A 23,840-nucleotide genomic window follows, 5' to 3' on the forward strand; every position below is an offset into this window, starting at 1 on the left:
GTACATATAAATTATAATAGGTATAATTTATGATTCATAGAAAATTAATTCACGATTCAAGTATACTAGAGTACACTGTTTTACAAGAACAAAAGTTTGATTCAAAACTATTCAAGAGTATACATTCTTTCAGATACATGCTAAGTATACTAATTCAAGAACATACTATCAATCATTTATTTCAGAATGATTGGGTTTTCATAACTATTATACAAATAACGTTTATATGCTTTTATGAGTCAAGTAGTACAGGCATTTTAATTCATTTTAAACAACATAGTTAAAGTCCTGACATTATAACCAGAATCTCCAGCAGGGGATCGAAACAATGTGTGTATAGATCTATATTAGGATTGACAACCCCGCACTCGGACTGCTAGCTACAGTCAGGCATTCATGCCTGTGAGTGACAAATTGTTATCAACATGTTGTCAGCGCACTCATAGCATTGGGTCAGGCCATCTAGTCAGTATGGTTATAATAACTCATACAAAAGATATTAACAATACGTTAGTATATAATTAACTAAACTTAAGTACATTTTCAAAGTACCAGTTTACAAGATACAGTTTACTAGATACAGTTTACAAGATATAGTTTACAATATTACATTACAATTTACAATACAGTTGATGAATTCAGACATACTCCCATATACACGTTTACGAAAGGATTACAAATACAGAACATTGGTTTACAAATAGAACTGTTTATGCAACTAAGACTGCTTTTCATATACAGCAGAAAATATAGGATTTTCTGGAAACAGTTTACATATTCAAGAAACATAAAACATTCTTTCAAAACATAAATACTTATGCACTCACTCAACTTTATGTTGATACTCTCTTTTCAAATTACTTGTATTCTCAGGGAACCAGTAGACAGGTACACCCCGAGCTTTTGAGAAGATGGAGCTATTTATGTCTTGTCTTCTTCTTTTGTATAACTATTTAGTTTCAGTATACAATGTTGAAACACATGTAAATATCTATACTTTTTAAATACGGTGGTTGTTTGTACTTTGATTACTATTATACATGTGTTGTGATACTACAAATGAAGTCCTCCACCCCCGGACGTTTACGCCGTCTGGTTTGGGGGTGTGACAAGTGGGTATTCTAAGCTTCGGGTATTCATTTGTGGATTTGAAGACCGGTATCATTTCGAGGGGGAGTTGGTCTTGATCGCGCGAGCTCGTTGGATATTGAAGTCGGGACATCCAATCCTAACTTTGAGGGGGGGATGTTTGGGTGCAAAGTCACACTTGGATGTAGTTAGTGCTTACCCTCTTGTATTGTCTAATGAGTTGTCTTTCCTATAAATAGAAAGTGAGTGACAATCATTTATGTAATGATCAATTTGGAGTATTAGTTTTAGAGAGAGAAATAGCAAACCCATTTGTACTCTTTCTATCAAAAACTAATGAGAGCTTAAGCCATGTTTATTTACTCCATGTGTTCATGATTTGTATGATGATTCACTAGAGCTTTCATACTCCGCATTTGTCATCATAATCAAAACCACTACATCCCGGGGTGGTAGTTGGTGGTTTCCGGCTTATTAAACACTAATTTACCTAAAAGCCTAACCTGGAACCTAGTTGGCACGTATTTGGGTTGGAAACCCTAATTAGGTATTAGATAACCTAAAGTCAAGAAACCCTAGTTTTGGAGTTGGTCCGGACCCGCATTAAAGCTGTTAATTATATTCTAAATAATACTTAATAATCCCCCTACAATTAACTTAATGTAATATTGGGCTTAATGGATTAAGTCCTTAAGGGGTTAAGTGTGGAACACTAACCCTAGTTATCATTTTATGTGAAAAAACCCTAGAATCGGGGGGCTCTATTTGGACAATGATCGGGTGCATATTCTTGCTTTTGATTGGATTGTTATTCACCCGAGAATGACTAGTCAAACCTTAATCATTCATACCCATAAGTGATTAAGTCCTTAATGGGTTAAGTGTTCTTACTTAACCCTAATCGTCATTTTATGTGAAACCCTAATCGTCATCTCATGTGAGGTGGTCACTGTTGCAAGTGACTATGACATGTGATCGGGTATTGACTCAAGTATCTTCCTGTAGGTGATTGGAAGTGAGTTGAAGCTGGTAGAGTCCTTCATTCCTACAGTGGTTATCTACGCGCACATTAAGATGAGTTTCGCCTCACTATACTCGTGGGTCGAAGGCACCAATGCCGACCCACTAGCTTTGGTTATATGCTAGTAGAGGGATTCCCTAGGGACTGTATATACTCATGTAGGATAGACCGAGGACTCTTGATCTAATCTCTCTTACTTGTTCCTTGTTTGGTTGTGGTTTAGAGTAGGATCACATGTCCGGGTGACTATCTCACCTTTGAGTATATTCGGCCATGAATTCCTTGGATTGTTGATATTTAGTATGCTGATATGCTATAGTGATCTGTTAGATCTGTGTTCTGGTGTCGAGTATGTTGTAATGTGTGACAACCCGATATTTCTATTCTGTACAACCATTCACTTCAATAGGAGTCAAAACTGTTTCTGCTAATTTTCAAGCTTTTTGGAATAAGTTTGAGTATTTTAAGATTAGTACTTCAGGAGATAACAGGAGAGAGGATGCCCTAGGGTTTATTGTGCAACAATATTATTCCAAAACTCCAAGAGTTTGGAGTTTACGGCCTAAACAAAGGTGTTTACGGCCGTAAACCCTAAAAGGGGGTATAAATATGACACTTAGTCATATTTTACCATTTTTCACATTTTCAAGATCCAAATCTTAATTCTCTCTCAAGTATCATCCAAAATTTCTTCAAGATCTTCAACTTGTAAGTGTTTCTTACCCTAATAAGTTGATATATACCTTAATCTAGTGATCTAACATGATTCCATCCATGAAATCATTCCAAAAGTGTAGATCTTCAAGTTTCACCAAGAACACACACTAGTGTTCTTGGACTTTTAACACCTTTTCAAGCTTCTACTTGTAAGTACTCTTACCCTAGTGTGTTATAGGGCTTGTTATACTTCTTAATCAACTAGAAAACACCAAGAATCGAAGGATCAAAGGTGTTTACGGTCCAAGAACACCTTAGACCGTAAACCCTAAAAAGGGTGCCAAAGTGTGCCCTAGCCCTTACAAAGCTTTGGAAACTAGCCTAGACCCCTTCCTTAATGTGTTTAGGACTTGAAAACATCAAAAGACCATAAATCATTTGGGTTTACGGCCGTAAACCCAAAGACAAATGGTCCAAGGACCGTAAACTCCCTAAAGGAGTGAAATGGTGCCCAAATCTCTTCCTAAGGCTTATACATGAAGTAGGAATGCTTCTTAGGACTTGTAAAGATTCAAAACTCAACATGGTAAAAGTACCATGAGTTTACGGCCGTAAACTCATGGGTTTATGACCGTAAACTCAATGAGTTATGGTCACAAAACCGTAAACTCCAATAAAGGGTCCCCTTGAACCCTAAACTCAATAGCAATGTCCTACAACACTTAGATGCAATCCTTAGGACTTATAGCACTTAAATAAGGTGTTTTACATGTCCTAGGATGTCTTAACTTTGTTAATTAGTTGTTTAAAGACTAATTGGATACATATATGTGATATTATAAGTTAACTAGGATCATCGTGTGTGTACAAGTCTTCACTTGACACCTAGCATCCTATACATTCCGTTCATCCAAACCACTCACTACAGGTGAGTTCATACCCCTTAATTAACCTTTTAAATGTTTTTAAATGCTTTTATGGGGGGGATACAAGTTGAACTATTATAGTTATTATATCAATCACATGTGATTAATAACTACCAAACAAGTGGATTTCTTACTTTTCAAACTGTGTTATCAAACTGTTTTACTTCAAACTGTTTTACAAACTCTTTTACATATCAAATACTTTTATTAAACTCTTTTAACTTATATTCTGTGTATCTGTATGGATATAATTATATAAGTAGGATTGAAAGGACTTAGGACTGATAGCTCACCTTACTTCCTGTTCCTTGTTTGGTTGTGGACTTAGGGTATTCGGGTTATTTGTCCGAAGGTCGTTTGAATCCTAGTTATATATCATGTATATGTGTATAGATATAAAAGGTTACTTCTTTCATTCAGTTCAATGCCTTTGGGTAGCAAAGGTATACAAACATGTTCATATACACAAACAACATTACTAGTAAACTATAATAGGTATAGTTTAGGAAGATACTATTACTAGAACAATGAAACATACATTGAGTCAGTTCATTCATGAGTAATACATAGTGATGAGAAACAAACATAATACATAGTGATGAGAAACAAACATAATACATAGTGATGAGAAACAAACATAATACATAGTGATGAGAAACAAACATAATACATAGTGATGAGAAACAAACATAATACACAGTGATGAGAAACAAAACATACAGGCTAGACAGAGAAAGAACACACAATACAACTAGCACATACATATACATATACATATACATTACTCACAGTTATGTGAGCCACTTAACGGGGGCATGGCACTACCTGTCATGACCCGTTTTGTATTCATAATCTCCTTAAATGGGGAGCGTATGAGTTTGTGTATAGATCTATACTGGATTGACTATCCTACACCTTGTTGCTCGCTACAGTGGGACTTGCAAGTCTACGGGTGCCAAACGTCATTTCTTACGACGTCTTACATCGTCGTTTTTCTATAGAGTCGGTAGCAGGATTCAGGCCGATCACATGGTACTTTAAATAACAATTGGTTTAAAGTAATTAGTACAGCAGTAGTTACTTAATACAACACTACAGTACTATTTCATTTTCCCTTTACATTTACTTTGTGATATTCACACAATAAACAATAATGTAAAAACTATATTTTTGGTTAATGATAGTCAGATTTGGGAAAATACACACTCTTACAAGAGACACACACACAGATACTAGATGCCTTGGTAGAAGGCTACTTTTAGTAGGAAACATAGGGTTTTCTAGGAGAGTTCAAACAATTACAAACTTTTACAAAACTTATACATTACAAGACTTACAACCACTTTCATAACAAATACAGACACTAATATACTTAAGAACTCACCAGCTTTAAAGTTGATAAACTCTTTCAAAATAACTTGTATTCTCAGGTCGCCAGTAGATAGGTATCGGAGCCAGGTTTTTGAGAAGATGGAGCTCGTTCAAGACTCATCTTTTATTTTGATGTATATTTTTGGTGTCTATAAAACTTGACAAAACACACCTGTATTAAATTATATTATTAATGCAATGGATGATGTTGTTGCTTGTTTACTACTTTGCATTGTTGTGATACTGTACATGACGTCCTCCAACCCTGAACGTTTCCGTCGTTCCGGTTTTGGGGTGTGACAGATTGGTATCAGACCATTGTTTATAGTGAATCGAGTGTATCAACCCATAAAAGATATACGAACTATAAACACAGCGGGATTAAAATACTCTGATAAAGAGTTTATACTTTTAAATAATAAAATATTTAACTAAGTATACATACCTGCATTCATACTAAAATCAGTGTCACTAGGACAGAACAAAAGTATTACGATTGTTGGACAGCACAAGTAGACTTAGAGACATATGGTCAACCCTGGGAAGATATAGCCTGATCAACTACATTATCCGAGGAGTGATTAGCATGTGCCTAAGTATGGTTGTGAGGTTACAACAAGTCTAAAAACTTACCAACACTACTACAACGAGAACAGTAGAACAGAACATAAACTTAAAATACTATAGGAGTATTTTGTGTGACTATTAATTACTTATCTGAGAACTAAAAAGGTCTTTATTAGTATGTCAATAGTTGCGGAGTGGATACGCTAAGGTTATATGTGTCTAGGATATCATAGACTTAGAATCTGTGATCTTTGCTTTACTTCCTGTTCCTTGTTAAGTTGTGGGCTTAGAGTTAGGGTCGCTTATTCGAAGGTCTATCCTGTCTTGGTTACATATGACTGGTATGCACTACGCGAATGTTGAAGTAACTGATAAAGATTATCTTATAATTATCTAATTAGTTCGTCTATTTAGTTATTTCTTTATCCCTTTTCTCGCGTAGATTTCATGGCTGGATTCCATATCCCCGGACTCTCGTACTATCCCAACCACGGCAATGCAGGATGGCTGGGAGAAGAGCCAGAAGATTATCACCCAATCCCTTTGGATGATCACGAAGCTGAAGGCTTTTCTGATGGTTCTGACTCAGAGCCTGAAGTCAACAACCTACCCCCAGCTGCTCAAGACCTAAACCTGAACCCTCGTCCAGCATTTCAAGGACCCACACCTCTGTGGGCCACAAACTTGAACAGATGGAGTCAGGAACAGGGTCAACCCATACCCTACAATGGAGACAGAAGCTTCTACAACCTCACCGAGGGAGGTTCAGCTGATAGGGTCCTACCCATCATGGTTCGAAGGATTTCTCGGAACACAGAGCAGGGTCGAGCAGCTATCGACCGAGTCGTGGAGATTGACGCCAACTCTGGCGTTAACACAGTCTGCATTCGCCAGCTAGAGTCTGCTCATGAGAGGACTCAGGTCCGTAATGCAGTTCTGCAGAGGGAACTTGCTGAAACCCAAGCTGAAGTCAGGGAACTTCGAGCTCAGCAGGCAAGGTCTGAAAGGCGTATGAGGGACATAGAACGTCTACTGTCGGATTCAAGAACGCACTCTAGTAGTTCTCGTCGCCGTTAGAGTCTCATCGACTTCTCTTTTGGATGTAACCTAGTTAGTGTAAAAACTCTAGTCTAATTTCCTATCTTTGTAAATCTTAGACCCGTTAGGTCTTGATTCGGTAGTAGTCTGTCAAAAAATTTCCCATCTTGGTTGATGTAAGACCTACTCCTAGGTCATTTTTCCCGAACTCATTACATCTGTAATTCCAGTATTATTGACAGATATCTAATCTCATGGAAATTATATCCAAATGCTTTCATTTACAATCACTCGTGCTATTCATTTGTGCTGTTGGACTATGGAGAGTTAGTCCATGAGTCACTCTCATCAAATTCCTATTAAATTCTTATCAATATCTTCATCTTTCTAAACTTATAGTTGAAAGATGCCTCCACGTCGATCGACAAGACGCGATCCTCCTGCACCAACACCACCTGCTCCTTAATTCGATACGGCAGCTCTAAATGCTGCTGTAGCTGCGGCTGTGGCTACAGCCATGGCACAGTATCATTCTTCTGGTTCCACTGGAGGAGGAACCTCTGTCATATCTACTCATGGTGAAATCCTTGTGCGCTCCAGAGAGTGCTCCTACAAGGACTTCACAAACTGCAAGCCATTGTCCTTTAAGGGGACTGGCGGAGTCATTGCCCTCTCGTAATGGTTCGAAAAGACAGAGTCGGTCTTTGAGATCTGCTCATGCCCGGAGGGAAGCAAAGTCAAATTTGCTGCTTGTACCTTTGAGGCAAAAGCCCTAACATGGTGGAATAGCCATGTCAAGTCACTATCCCTTATAGTGGCAAATGCTATGGGCTGGGAAGCCCTGAGAGAGCTAATGGTTGAAGAGTACTGCCCGAGGGGCGAAATCCAAAAACTGGAGGAAGAACTGTGGAGCCTAACCATGAAGGGCTCCAACATAGTCTCCTACACCGCCAGGTTCTGTGAACTGGTGGCCCTCTGTCCCAACATGTTTCATATAGAGGGGAAGAAGATTGAAAGATACATATGGGGGCTGGTGCCTCCATTCCAGGGAAATGTTTTGGCTTCAAACCCCACTACATTTGATAGTGCCAAGCGATTGGCACAACGGCTTATAGACCATGGGGTTCGTACCCCGGTCGCAACAACAACCCTGGCCATCTCGGAACCCGCCAGAACCGTTGATTCCAAGCGGAAGTTTTGGGATGACAAGAGAAAGACGAAGGCTGCCAAAAAGCAGCAGGTCGTGGCAGTTCATGCTGCGATAGCACCTGCCGCTGCTGCTCCGGTAAAGCAGTACACAGGAAGTTTGCCTAAGTGCAACAAATGCAACTTCCACCACGTTGGTTCCTGCCGGGAAATGCAGTGTTTGAACTACAACAGGAAGGGGCACACTGCCCGTTTCTGCAAAGCTCCGGCTAGGCCAATCAACCAAGTCCCCAGCACAGGAGTGGGCCAAGCTTGCTACGGTTGTGGCGAGGTAGGCCACTACAAAAGGAACTGCCCGAAGGCAGGGAATGCCGGTGGAGTGGGAAGAGTTCTGGCCATAGGCCACGAGGAAGCGATTGCCGACCCCACAGTGGTCACGGGTACGTTTCTCCTCGATAACTCTTATGCATGCATTCTGTTTGATAGTGGAGCGGAGAGGATTTTCGTGAATCAAAAATTTGCTCATTTACTTAAGCAAAAATCACGAACACTTAAAGAACCGTTCACTGTAGAAATGGTTAATGGAAAGACAGAGAGCACTAGCAGTATATACATAGGGTGTACCCTAACACTAGATAGCCATTCATTTTCGATCGACCTCATGCCGGTCTCAATTAAAAGTTTCGACGTCATTATCGGCATGGATTGGTTGAGTCTTCATCGTGCCGACATCATGTGTTACGAGAAGGCTGTACGCCTTAATCTGCCGTCTGGCGAAACCCTAGTAGTTTATGGCGACAAACCCGGCACTAACCTTCGTATCATCTCGAGCATTCAAGCTCAGAAATTCTTGCGAAAGGAATGTCGCACATTCCTTGCTCATGTGGTCGACGTGAGCCAAGAAACGAAAGACATTCAGAACATTCAGGTAGTACGCGACTTTCCCGACATCTTTCCAGAAGAACTCCCAGGATTACCTCCGCAACGTCAAATCGAGTTCAGAATCGACTTAGTTCCAGGGGCTACCCCCATAGCCAAATCGCCCTATCGTCTAGCACCTGCAGAGATGCAAGAACTGTCCTGTCAACTTAACGAACTGCTCAGCAAGGGCTTTATAAGACCAAGCTTCTCACCCTGGGGAGCTCCAGTCTTGTTCGTCAAGAAGAAAGACGGATCGTTTCGTATGTGCATCGACTACAGGGAGCTCAACAAACTGACCGTCAAAAATCGTTATCCTTTGCCTCGTATTGACGATTTATTTGACCAACTTCAAGGGGAGAATTTCTTTTCAAAGATCGACTTAAGATCCGGATATCACCAACTACGAGTGCTAGGGGAGGATGTTCTGAAGACAGCCTTCCGAACTCGTTATGGGCACTACGAATTCGTAGTGATGCCGTTCAGATTAACAAACGCGCCCGCAGTATTTATGGACTTAATGAATAGGGTGTGTCGTCCTTACTAGGATCAGTTCGTCATCGTCTTCATCGATGACATACTTATCTACTCTCGTAGTAAGGAACAACATAGTCAACATATGCGACAGGTCTTAGAAACACTTCGTTCGGAGAAGCTCTATGCGAAGTTCTCGAAATGCGAATTTTGGATCCGACGAGTCGAATTCTTAGGGCACGTGGTTAGCGAAGAGGGAATACACGTGGACCCTTCCAAAATCAAAGCCATTGAGAGCTGGTCAGTACCGAAGACGCCTATAGAAATTCGTCAATTTCTAGGCCTCGCTGGCTACTATCGCAGGTTCATTCAAAACTTCTGCCGCATTGCGAAACCTCTTACAACACTGACCCAGAAGGGCGTGGCCTTTGACTGGGAAGAGAAGCAGGAGAGAGTGTTCCAAACGCTCAAGCGAGACTTGTGCACCGCACCAATACTATCCCTCCCCGAAGGGATAGAAGACTTCGTTGTCTATTGCGATGCGTCAAATCAAGGACTCGGATGTGTTCTGATGCAGCGAGGTAAGGTCATCGCCTATGCCTCGAGACAGCTAAAGACACATGAGGTCAACTACACTACCCACGATCTTGAGCTAGGAGCAGTTGTGTTTGCTCTGAAGATCTGGAGACACTACATGTACGGTACAAAAAGAACTATCTTTACAGACCACAAAAGCCTACAACACATATTTGACCAGAAGGAGCTCAACATGAGACAACGACGGTGGGTCGAGCTACTCAGTGATTACGAATGTGAAATTCGTTATCATCCAGGTAAAGCCAACGTAGTAGCTGACGCCCTAAGTCGGAAAGAATATTCTGGTCGTAGAGTCAAATCATTGACTATGACTATCCATTCGCACTTGTCCACACAAATTAAGGAGGCTCAGCTCGAAGCTTTGAAACCTGAAAATGTGGCGGTGAATCCTTGAGAGGGATGGATAAGAACTTGGAGGTTAAGGGTGGCGGAGCTTATTATTTCATGGATCGGATCTCGACCCCGAAACTTGGAGGTTTCAGAGACTTGGTCATGAACGAGGCGCACAACACTCGTTATTCCGTCCACTCAGGTTCAGATAAGATGTATCTGGATCTTAAAAAGCTATAGTGGTGGCCTAACATGAAAGCAGAGATTGCTACCTTCGTGAGTAAATGCCTTACTTGTACCAAGGTCAAGGTCAAATACCAGAAACCCTCCGGTCTACTACAACAGCCAGAGATACCGGAATGGAAATGGGAGCGGATCACTATGGATTTCATAACCAAGTTGCCCAAGACAACGGGTGGACTTGATACCATATGGGTCATCGTCGACATGTTGACCAAGTCCGCACACTTCCTGCCTATCAAGGAAACAGACAAGATGGAGAAGCTTACAAGAACTTACATTAGGGAGATTGTACGACTGCACGGTGTTCCCATATCCATTATCTCAAACAGAGATAGTAGATTCACTTCGAGGTTCTGGCAGTCGTTACAAAGTTCCCTAGGAACTAGGCTGGACATGAGTACAGCCTACCATCCACAGACAGACGGGCAAAGTCAGAGGACTATCCAAACCTTGGAAGATATGTTGCGAGCCTGTGTGATCGACTTTGGGAAAGCATGGGGTACTCATTTACCCCTTGTAGAATTTTCCTACAACAACAGTTATCACACGAGCATAAAGGTTGCTCCATTCGAGGCCCTCTATGGCCGAAAATGCAGATCCCCTCTGTGCTGGGCTGAGGTGGGTGATACCCAGTTAGCTAAAGGACGAGTTCCTGAAAGCACCCTCACGGGCCCGGAGATCATACGGGAAACGACAGAGAAGATCGTTCAGATTCGTGAACGATTGAAAGCCTCTAGAGACCGACAAAAAAGCTACGATGATAAACGAAGGAAACCGTTGGAATTCCAGGTGGGCGACCGTGTTCTATTGAAGGTCTCACCCTGGAAGGGCTTGATACGCTTCGGAAATCATGGAAAGCTAAATCCAAGGTACATAAGGCCTTTCGAGATTCTCGCAAGAATCGGCCCTGTAGCTTACAAACTTAACTTACCCCGCGAGCTCAGTAACGTACATTCTACTTTCCACGTCTCGAACTTGAAAAAGTGTCTGTCCGACGAGACTCTTGTAATCCCACTCGACGAAATCGAGATCAACGAGAGCCTCAACTTCGTGGAAGAACCTGTAGAGATCATGGACCGGGAGGTCAAGCAAACGAAACAAAGCCGTATCCCAATAGTGAAGGTTCCCTGGAACGCCAAGCGAGGACCTGAATTCACTTGGGAACGAGAGGATCAGATGAAACTGAAATATCCTCGTCTTTTTGCTTAGTTATTTGTAACTACTTATTTGCTTAAATTCTAATTTCGGGACGAAATTCCTTCTAACGGGGGGATGATGTGACAACCCGAAATTTCTATTCTGTACAACCATTCACTTCAATAGGAGTCAAAACTGTTTCTGCTAATTTTCAAGCTTTTTGGAATAAGTTTGAGTATTTTAAGATTAGTACTTCAGGAGATAACAGGAGAGAGGATGCCCTAGGGTTTATTGTGCAACAATATTATTCCAAAACTCCAAGAGTTTGGAGTTTACGGCCTAAACAAAGGTGTTTACGGCCGTAAACCCTAAAAGGGGGTATAAATATGACACTTAGTCATATTTTACCATTTTTCACATTTTCAAGATCCAAATCTCAATTCTCTCTCAAGTATCATCCAACATTTCTTCAAGATCTTCAACTTGTAAGTGTTTCTTACCCTAATAAGTTGATATATACCTTAATCTAGTGATCTAACATGATTCCATCCGTGAAATCATTCCAAAAGTGTAGATCTTCAAGTTTCACCAAGAACACACACTAGTGTTCTTGGACTTTTAGCACCTTTTCAAGCTTCTACTTGTAAGTACTCTTACCCTAGTGTGTTATAGGGCTTGTTATAGTTCTTAATCAACTAGAAAACACCAAGAATCGAAGGATCAAAGGTGTTTACGGTCCAAGAACACCTTGGACCGTAAACCCTAAAAAGGGTGCCAAAGTGTGCCCTAGCCCTTACAAAGCTTTGGAAACTAGCCTAGACCCCTTCCTTAATGTGTTTAGGACTTGAAAACATCAAAAGACCATAAATCATTTGGGTTTACGGCCGTAAACCCAAAGACAAATGGTCCAAGGACCGTAAACTCCCTAAAGGAGTGAAATGGTGCCCTAATCTCTTCCTAAGGCTTATACATGAAGTAGGAATACTTCTTAGGACTTGTAAAGCTTCAAAACTCAACATGGTAAAAGTACCATGAGTTTACGGCCGTAAACTCATGGGTTTACGACCATAAACTCAATGAGTTATGGTCACAAAACCGTAAACTCCAATAAAGGGTCCCCTTGAACCCTAAACTCAATAGCAATGTCCTACAACACTTAGATGCAATCCTTAGGACTTATAGCACTTAAATAAGGTGTTTTACATGTCCTAGGATGTCTTAACTTTGTTAATTAGTTGTTTAAAGACTAATTGGATACATATATGTGATATTATATGTTAACTAGGATTATCGTGTGTGTACAAGTCTTCACTTGACACCTAGCATCCTATACATTCCGTTCATCCAAACCACTCACTACAGGTGAGTTCATACCCCTTAATTAACCTTTTAAATGTTTTTAAATGCTTTTATGGGGGGGATACAAGTTGAACTATTATAGTTATTATATCAATCACATGTGATTAATAACTACCAAACAAGTGGATTTCTTACTTTTCAAACTGTGTTATCAAACTGTTTTACTTCAAACTGTTTTACAAACTCTTTTACATATCAAATACTTTTATTAAACTCTTTTAACTTATATTCTGTGTATCTGTATGGATATAATTATATAAGTAGGATTGAAAGGACTTAGGACTGATAGCTCACCTTACTTCCTGTTCCTTGTTTGGTTGTGGACTTAGGGTATTCGGGTTATTTGTCCGAAGGTCGTTTGAATCCTAGTTATATATCATGTATATGTGTATAGATATAAAAGGTTACTTCTTTCATTCAGTTCAATGCCTTTGGGTAGCAAAGGTATACAAACATGTTCATATACACAAACAACATTACTAGTAAACTATAATAGGTATAGTTTAGGAAGATACTATTACTAGAACAATGAAACATACATTGAGTCAGTTCATTCATGAGTAATACATAGTGATGAGAAACAAACATAATACATAGTGATGAGAAACAAACATAATACATAGTGATGAGAAACAAACATAATACATAGTGATGAGAAACAAACATAATACACAGTGATGAGAAACAAAACATACAGGCTAGACAGAGAAAGAACACACAATACAGCTAGCACATACATATACATATACATATACATTACTTACAGTTATGTGAGCCACTTAACGGGGGCATGGCACTAGCTGTCATGACCCATTTTGTATCCAGAATCTCCTTAAATGGGGAGTGTATGAGTTTGTGTATAGATCTATACTGGATTGACTATCCTACACCTTGTTGCTCGCTACAGTGGGACTTGCAAGTCTACGGGTGCCAAACATCATTTCTTACGACGTCTTACATCGTCGTTTTTCTATAGAGTCGGTAGCAGGATACATGCCGATCACATGGTACTTTAAATAATAATTGGTTTAAAGTAATTAGTACAGCAGTAGTTACTTAATACAACACTACAGTACTATTTCATTTTCCCTTTACATTTACTTTGTGATATTCACACAATAAACAATAATGTAAAAACTATATTTTTGGTTAATGATAGTCAGATTTGGGAAAATACACACTCTTACAAGAGACACACACACAGATACTAGATGCCTTGGTAGAAGGCTACTTTTAGTAGGAAACATAGGGTTTTCTAGGAGAGTTCAAACAATTACAAACTTTTACAAAACTTATACATTACAAGACTTACAACCACTCTCATAACAAATACAGACACTAATATACTTATGAACTCATCAGCTTCAAAGTTGATAAACTCTTTCAAAATAACTTGTATTCTCAGGTCGCCAGTAGACAGGTACCGGAGCCAGGTTTTTGAGAAGATGGAGCTCGTTCAAGACTCATCTTTTATTTTGATGTATATTTTTGGTGTCTATAAAACTTGACAGAACACACCTGTATTAAATTATATTATTAATGCAATGGATGATGTTGTTGCTTGTTTACTACTTTGCATTGTTGTGATACTGTACATGACGTCCTCCACCCCTGAACGTTTCCGCCGTTCCGGTTTTTGGGTGTGACATAATGTTATAGTAATCTGGTAGATTTGTGTTCTGGTATCGAGTATGTTGCTATGTTGTTGTGATCTGTTAGATCTATGTTATGGTATCGAGTATGTTGTTATGTTGTAGTAATCTAGTAGATATGTGTTCTGGTATCGAGGATGTTGCTATGTTGTAGTGATCTGTTATATTTGTGTTCTGGTATCGAGTATGTTGCTTGTTGTAATAACCTGTAGAACTGTATGTGTTTTTATGATTACCGGGTACGACCCGATGTCGGGCGGGGCCCGAAGGCTAGTCTGTATGCTATTTACCTCTGTGTTTATGGCATGTGTTTGCATGTTATATAATTATATGCTATGTGTTTATGATATACGAGTGTGGGCGAGGCCCGATATACGAGTGTGGGCGGGGCCCATATCTCAGTGGGTGGGGCCCGTTATGCGAGTGTGGGAGGGGCCCGTATCTCAGTGGGCGGGGACCGTTATGCGAGTGTGGTCGGGGCCCGTTATACTCCTTGGGCGGGTCCCGTTATATGTTATGTTTGGTATGCGGTATTTTAGGGGAAACTCACTAAGTTTTATGCTTATCTAGTTACTTATTGTTTCAGGTATCATTGGAATCTATGGGAAGGCGAAGGCGGGACGGTACACACACATCAACAGTATTGAGGATTCCGCATTTTCTATAAAACTTTGATTTTGAACAAATGCAATTTGGAATAAATGGTTTTCTTAATAATGGATTTAGAAATTGGAAAGTTTTTACCTTAATAAAAATGAAAATTTTTGGTTGTTAAAATGGGACGTTACATATCAAGTAAGGAACAACCAGGTACAATCATATCGGAGGTAGGGTCCGTTTGGTATACGAAGTATACTGTTTGGAAAGCCCACTTTAAACACATTACTAAATCACAACCTATACATCATCCCCAGAAGTAGATCAATCGGTATAAAGACTTTGAATCACTGATATATCTTGCTTATAGGTTCATAATAACGATAATGAACTTAAATATAAGTTATACTTAAAGTATGGTAAGCATAACTCACTTACAAGAGGGTTTAGCGAGGAACCGGGCTCTGCACAGACAGAACTTCTGATCCGAAATCTCTTCTTCTCAGGGCCTTCTAGCACTCCGAGACTCGCTTCTAACACCTAGGAGGTGCTAGGGAAAGGCTTAGAGGGTTTGGGGTGTTTGGGATAGAAGGGTTGAGAATGGTGTGAGAAATGAAGTGATTTGCGCCTCTATTTATAGGCTGAGAAGGGGACGTACGTTGGGCGTACTCCAGCATTACGCTAGGCATAATGTGGCCACGTGTCACCATCTGGTGGCAAGCCGTGGGGAAGAAGCAGTGGCTCAGATCGCGCCACGTGCCACTCGCCGGTTACTCCAAAAACAAATTATCTTCTAAAATCCGTAACTTTCGCATACGGGCTTCTTTTTTGACGTTCTTTATATCCACGTGTAGGTATCGACGGCATCTACAACTTATGATTGGACTCCATCAGCTAACTTTGACTTTATTTTTAAAGTTATATTTTAACAGGCTTAGACAGTTAAAGTCCGTTAAAAATTCATAACTTTGTCACCCGACGTCCGTTTTGGACTGTCTTGATATCGTTGAGCTCCTACAAACGAGATCTTCAATTCTCGTTTAGATTGTGTCGGCTAAAAATCGATCGGTCTAAAATTTGATTTCCAGGTTGTATACTGCTATGCTAAATCTTAGAAAAATCATAACTTCCTCAAACGGAGTCAGATTTGGACGTTCTCTATATGCATGCTCTCGGTTTAACGTATACTACTTTCGTTTAGATCTCTAAGGCTAAAAAGTAGCTTATCAAAAATTCACTTTTTACGACATGCGGCGTCGTGCCGGTTTAGTCGCAAAAATTCGACGGGTCATAACTTCGTCGTTATAAGTCGGATTCCAACGTTCTTTATATCTCCGGAATCCATGTTACGACTACTCCGACTTGCTTCAAATATATTGGGTCAAATGTTCATTCTATTTTTGACGCATATTTTATTCTTAATTTATTATATCGTTATAAGCACATAAATCACATAAATCACACAAATACTCAAATAATTCTTCTTCATTGCTTCAAAATAGATTACACTTGTCGACCCTAACTATTACATCATAATATTAATGCTTAGCCAGAAACGCAGGCGTTATAGTAGCACCCCTACCACTCCTTGAATTTTTTTTATTTTCTTTTTCAAATTTAAATAAATTATATTTTTTTAAAACACAAATATTTCATATTAAATAAAAAAGGTAAATAAATTAAAACTTAAAATGCCTAGAAAAACGACTTTATAATTTAAAACACGACTTCATACCTAAAAACATTACTTAATACCTAAAAACATTACTTAATACCTAGAAACACGACTTAATATATAAAAAACACACTTCATAACTGAAGCAACGGGTCTTCATCCAAAAACTGGCCTTCTAATTCATCTTTCGATGATATATTAAGATCAAGATTGTCAATCGTCCAAAGATGATCAGTCAAATGGCGGTGAAGATTGGCATGGATTATTGCATCGCTGATTATCATCATTCTCTGTATCCATTCTTGACCACCATATTCTAGTGTTTGTGTCTCGGGGATGAATTCAATCTCATCGTACGCACATATCGCGTTTCTTTTATGTTTTAGTATCATATTATGCAATAATACATGTATACATCACCTCTATCATAGTAGAAACATCACAAAACAATGATGTTTTGACAAGTATTTTCCAATGCTTTTTAAGTGCTCCAAACGCTAGTTCGATATATTTTCTCGTTTTTTCTTGGACTCTCTTAAATCTTGACCTTTGACGGTCATCCGGATACAAAAAAGATTTAACAAAAACTGGAAGGTCGGGATAGACCCCATCGACAAGATAGTACCCAAATTTGTATTTCGTTCCTCTAAGTACAAATAACGAATTCAAGGCAGTATCGTCATACATTTTGTTGAATATTGATGAATTATTAAGAATATTAACGTCATGAATCGAACCGGGACTATCGAAGTAGGCATGCCAGAACCACAAATCTTGTGAGGCTACAGCTTCAAGGACGACCATCGGATAATGATAAATTGTCATTTGTGAATTGCCCATGATGTGCACTGGGACACATTCGATTTCCAATGCATACAGTTTAAACCTCCTAACATCCTAGGAAATCCATGTACATTCGCATGATGAGCATACAACTTTTGTATGCCACTGAAACCAAGATGACATAAATATCATGGACTGTACAAAGACATGATAGATCTGCAAAATCCATGAAGACTTTCTCATACGGTACGTGCAGACATCCTAAAACTCTTGTCTAATGTATCAGGGGTGTCATATGCTAACATACGAAATATAGTTGTACATTTTTAAACTGGATCAAAGCATAACGTACCTCTTGCGTCCGGGCGTTGCCGGATATACTTAGACGTTACACTCACACCTTTGACAATACGCATAAACAAATCTTTATGCATCCGGAATTGTCGGCAGAAATAATATCCTTGAAAAAGAGTATGCTCGTCAAAATAATCATGCATGAGACATTGGTAGGATGTTGCATGTTGTCTTTGTATATATCTTCTTCATTTATGTTGCGCAATCCTCGCTTTATTGTTGTTAATATGTTGTTCTAGCCTGTTACGCATGATGATGATTGCTTGTATTATACTATTAAGAGCATCATCCGAGGAAGATGATGATGATTATGATGATGATGACGATGATGAATACGAAATTTTTTTATAGACTAATGAAGGCTTTCAGAGATGTATTGTGATTTATGTACGTTGAAATGTGAAGGGTTAAGTGATTATTTATAGTGGATGGAGTAGATATTCAAATTTCGAATTTTATAACAAAAAAATGTTTATATTTTTTAGAAAATGAATGATTTTTTATATATAAAAAAGAAAGCATGGTCAAATGAACTAAATAAGAAAGTCAAATGTCAACCACCACCCAACTACCAAACTTCTTTCTTTCTCTTCTTGTTGTGGGTGTAGCGAGTCTCAACCAGCGACCTCCATGGGCAGTGTGCAACGCTCCTAACGCGCCTTGGCGAGGCATCCAACATGTAACGTCCCATTTTCACAACCAAAAATTTTCATTTTATTAGAGTGAAACTTCCCAATTATAAATCCATTATTAATAAACGGTTTATTCCAAAATACATTTATTGAAAATCAGAGTAATATAATAAATGTGGAATACTCAATGTTGTTGATGAGTGTGTACACTCCCGCTTCTCCTTCCCACGATCACTGATAAAACCTGAAAAACTTAAACAACTGGGTAATCAAGAAGCTTAGCGACTTTCCCCCAAAATACCCCATACGATAAACATACAAGCATGCATAACGGCCCTCAATAATCGGATTGGAATGCCCAGGCCCAATCAGTCTTTGGATTGGAATGCCACATGCAGCGGTTCCAATCAGTCATCCGAATGGAATACCCAGGGTTTGTTGGCCTACCGCCTCAACCCAACCGCTCTTCCTAAGCCTTCGTTTGTACAACTTACAGTCGTCCCACACTGGGTATCTTGGCCTACAACACAAAGCAGGACCGCCTCAACCCACTACCACCATATGTCGACATATAATCAATCAAGGATCAAGTTGGTACATAATACAGGCAAACAACAATCATACAACTCAATACCGCCTACTAGTCCTCTCACAACACACTGTCCCTCTACCAGCTAACCTACACGGAATGCGTAACCATAAGTAACCAGAGGTGAGATAGCCACCCGAACAGATGATCCTACTCTAGAGCCACAACCAAACAAGGAACAGGAAAGAAAGCCTAGATCAAGAGTTCTCAGGTTATCATACATGACTACATACAACCCCTAGGGCACTCTACTGGATGATAACCAGTCTACTAGCACTCTAACCAGCATACCACTACTACAACATTCTATTATGTAAGTATATATATATATATATATATATATATATATGCACAGATCTAGCAGATCACTACAGCACAACAACATACTATACATAAGGATACATAGCTACAATCCAAGGAAGGCATAACCGTATATACTCATATGTGAGATAGACACCCGGAAAGGTGACCCTACTTTAGAGCCACAACTATAACGCCCGTGTTTCTAGGCTATGCATTTAATGATGATGTAATAGTCTAGGCGAACATTTGTAATTTGTTTTGAAATAACAAGATGTATTATTTGAGTATTAGGTGCATATTGCTTAATTATTATGATTTAATGAGTTAAGAATAAAAATAAGCGTCGAAAATAAATTTTAGATTAACCCAATATCTATGGAGAAAGTGGTAGTGGTTGAAATAAGGATTCTGTAGATATAAAGAATACCGAAATCCGAGTTATAACGAAGAAGTTATGACATGTCGAAGTTTCGCGACAGAACCGGCACGACGTTGTGTGACGTAAAAAGTGAATTTACGATAAAGTGCTTTTTAGCCTTAGCAATCTAAATGAAAGTCGTAGTGTTCGTTAAACTGAGAACGTGCATAAAAAGAACGCCCAAATCTGACTTCGTATGAGGAAGTTATGGTTTTTCTAAGTTTCGGCTTATCAGTATGCAGCCCGAAACTCGAATTTTAGATCAAGTGATTTTTAGCCGAAACAACCTAAACGAGAATCGAATATCTTGTTAATAGTAGTGCAACGGTAAAAAGACAGACAAAAACGGACGTCGGATGAAGAAATTATGAATTTTTAACGGACATTTCGTGTCCCGACCTGTTAAAAATATAACTTTAAAAATAAAGTCCAAATTAGCCGACGGAGTCTAAACGAAAGTTTTAGAACATAGTCTCACCTACGCGTGGATATAAAGAACGTCAAAAACGGAGTTCTTATGCGAAAGTTACGAATTTTTGAAGTTTGGAAAATGGGAGTACGCCCAGCGTACTCGTGTAAGTGACCCGGAGTCCGTCACCTTCCCTACTCCATTGCAAGGACGAAGCCAGTCGGGTTGATGTTACAAAATTTACCCTTTCTCACCCTAAACTTTCTTCTTTGTTGCAAAAATTACCCCAAGCCTAAAAATATCATCCTAGCATCATAAGCAAGTCCCGGAGAGCCCGAAGATCCCGAGAAAAAGAGTTTTCGAGTCGAAACTCTATCCGCGTGAAGTCCGGTTTTTAAGAAAACATCTCGGTTTTTATCAGAAACGATCGTTTTAAGAAACGAAGTGCTGCCCGATTATCATTAAATCAAGTGATTGTATAGTCACTTTCATCTTACACATAGATATGAAGTATTTTCTATAAAATACGGGCTATGTGTAATTATATTGTTTGTTTATTTGAAATGAGTGTTGAATAGATGTTTTATACAAGTTTTAAACTGTATATGTATTTTTATCTACAAATATGTTGGGTAAAACATGGGTAGATGAAATAGTTGATGTGTGTTAAAATGATGAGAGGCCTCGATGTTGTTGTTGTTGTTGTTGTCATCTAGCGGAGTATAGATGACGACCACGGACCTTTCTAGACAATCCAGTGGAACGCTAGCAGGTTCGCAACTTGTAGGTGTTGGTGAACTATATGTTCGCTGGTGTACTCTATCCCCCTCATGGTTGCCTTATTTCACATAAATTGTTGAGGAATCCCTAAAGCAATGTTGTCACCCCGATGAAAATCCTTAGACTAGGTCCCTTATGATAGGTGTTTAGGGACATAAAGTGAGGATAATGGGAATGGGTAATCAGGGTTGGTTGATGAAATTAATAAATTTATTTTTGGTTGATGAATTTAATAAATTTATTATTATTTGTGGATTGAAAACTCTATATGCTCACCAGGCTCCCAAGCCTGACCCACTCAGCTTTTTATATTACAGGTAGTGGACCTAGAGCATAGTTTGGATGATGACGAGGGATTTTTGGATTATAGGCCAGTAGATGTAAATATCTGTTGTAAGGCTTATAATATATTGTTTATGCTTTTGGTCTGTATCGGAACATGAGATCCCGAGGTTTTGATATATAATGAAAATATATATTTCTTTAAGAAATGTATTGATAAATTTTTATCATGTTTTGTTTTGGGGAAAAATTCCGCAACATCTTTTTAAAAAAAGATTACTCTGATTTTATTTTAAAAGCATAAATTAAATCGGTCTTTTCTGGCCGAGAAATTTGGGGATGTCACAGTTGGTATCAGAGCATTAGTTTAAGCGAACTAGGAATTTGTAGGATTTCTAGACTTAAACTTAGAATGCTAAGTGATGATCGTGAGATGAGTGTCTATCATATTTTAGACACGAGCACTAGTATATTTTAGGAAAGATGCCTAAAATACTTTTATGTGCTAAATGCTATATGTTTGCCATATATGCCATTATTTGTTCGAATCTATGGTCTGTTGCCGACCGAATCTGGAAACTCTATGTGTTTAGGATTCTAAGCGTACGACTACGATATTAGAACTAGCATGTAATGTTTCGGAGTGATAATGAAGATTTAAATGTCTATCGTGAATAAAGATCTAAATTCGCCTAATTTGGTGTATAGATCAAAATGGAAAGAACTCGAAGTGGAGCTGGAAATGCAAACAGAAATCAGTAACCTCAACCCCAAGTGATGGAACAGGTGCCTATAGCAGGAGTTGCACCAGAACCCATCACCATGGCTGGAGTACAAGTCATGATTCAGACAATGATGGCTGAACAAAGGGAGGAAATGAGGCAAATATTGCTGAACAACGGGAGTGAACCTTCAATTCCTGTTGAACAACCGAAATTAAATGACGATCAATCTGAGGAAGGAAATTATAGTAGATCCGTTGGTCAAACTGAACCGTTTGTGGTTAGGAGAAATAACCACGAGGATGGAGTGGAGAGAAATGGATGCAAGTATAAAGACTTTATGACTTGCAAGCCATCAACTTTTACTGGAAAAGAAGATCCCGTCGGAGTAATGGATTGGATCTCGGAAATGGAATTGGCCTTCATGACATGTGGTTTTCAAGGCAAGTTACAAACCATATTTGCAGTGCGTCAGTTCAGAGGTGGCGTTGTTCGCTGGTGGAACACTTTAGGGAAGACTCTAAGCCCTAATGAGCCACTGCAACTGACTTGGGAAGAGTTCTTAGTGCAATTAAGCGCAAGTACTACTCGGCCCAAAATGTACTTGAGCTAGAAAACCAATTTCTGACACTGATGAAGGGAAGTATGACCATTGATGAATATACCAATAACTTCACAGACAAAATGGAGCTTGATTTGCGTATTGTCCTAGATGAGCTGACAAAAATAGACAGGTACGCAAAGGGACTTCCATGGGAGTATGCAGTGCCAGTGCGTCAGACACTTACTTTGGAGGCAGCTATCTGGGCTGCCAAGTCTGTTGAAATATGATTAAGGGGAGAGCCGCTAGAAAGGTTGAAGTTGGCGAAAAGAGAAAGTTTGAAGGAACTTCAGGTTCCAACAAGAAGAATAAGTTCTCGAAGTCTGGTTCGAGGAAATTCGAAGGAGGAGCCGAAGCGAAATGGTGTGACAAGTTTAAGAAGAAACATGTTGGGAAATGTAGCGAGGAAGTCACTTGTTACAAATGTGGAAAGCCTGGGCATTATGCCAATGAATGCACCTTCAATAAGAAAGACTGCTATGGGTGCAACGAAGAAGGGCACATTTTGAAGGATTACCCGAAGAAGAAGGATGCAGCAAAGCCCAATCTCCCACCAAATCCAAAAGCCAGAGCTTTCTAGATAACACTGGAAGCTACAAAGGATGCAGTGGATGTCGCATCAGGTACCTTTCTTGTAAATGAATTGCCTGCCAATTTATTATTTGATTCCGGAGCAAATTACTCCTTTATATCACATAAATTTGGTGAAAGACTAGCATTGCCTATAGAAAAACTTGATGATGCCCTAATTGTAGAAGTTTCTAGTGGAAAATTCATACCTGTTAGCGATTGTATTAGGAATATTGTCATCAACCTGAACGGAAATGAATTCCTTGAGAAGTTGTTACCCATTGAGTTGAATGGTTTAGACATCGTTCTAGGGATGGATTGGCTTATCGCCAATGATGTCGAAATACTGTGCAAGAAAAAGATAGTAAGGGTAAACTGTTGGGTTTTGAGCATTCTAACACTCCTATGGTGTACATGCAACCCTGTAAACCTTGGATCTATGTTTTCTCTAAAATACATGCAAATAAGAATTTCCAAGGTTTACATTCTAACTAGCATGACATGGGGAACTTGAATCATAAAATTACTAGTAGAATGACATACCTTTTAGTGGTGGTTGATTGCTTGGAGTTTGAGAGCCTAGCACCAATAGTGTGGATG

At 39.2% G+C, this 23,840-nt stretch overlaps 1 protein-coding gene across 1 annotated transcript; it reads right to left on the minus strand.

Moving 5' to 3' along the window:
* Positions 1–16,931: 16,931 nt before the first annotated feature.
* On the minus strand, positions 16,932–17,601 carry LOC145114054 (uncharacterized). Its single transcript, XM_079050065.1, has 2 exons — positions 17,213–17,601; positions 16,932–17,169 (listed from the first exon to the last, which is right to left on the minus strand). Exons 1-2 carry the CDS (start codon positions 17,599–17,601, stop codon positions 16,932–16,934), a joined length of 627 nt encoding a protein of 208 aa, XP_078906191.1.
* Between the last annotated feature and the right edge of the window lie 6,239 nt (positions 17,602–23,840).

Source organism: Lactuca virosa, chromosome 5 (assembly GCF_052849685.1).
Source record: "Lactuca virosa cultivar CGN04683 chromosome 5, Lactuca_virosa_CGN04683_v6, whole genome shotgun sequence".
In the NCBI taxonomy this organism is placed as follows: domain Eukaryota; kingdom Viridiplantae; phylum Streptophyta; class Magnoliopsida; order Asterales; family Asteraceae; genus Lactuca; species Lactuca virosa.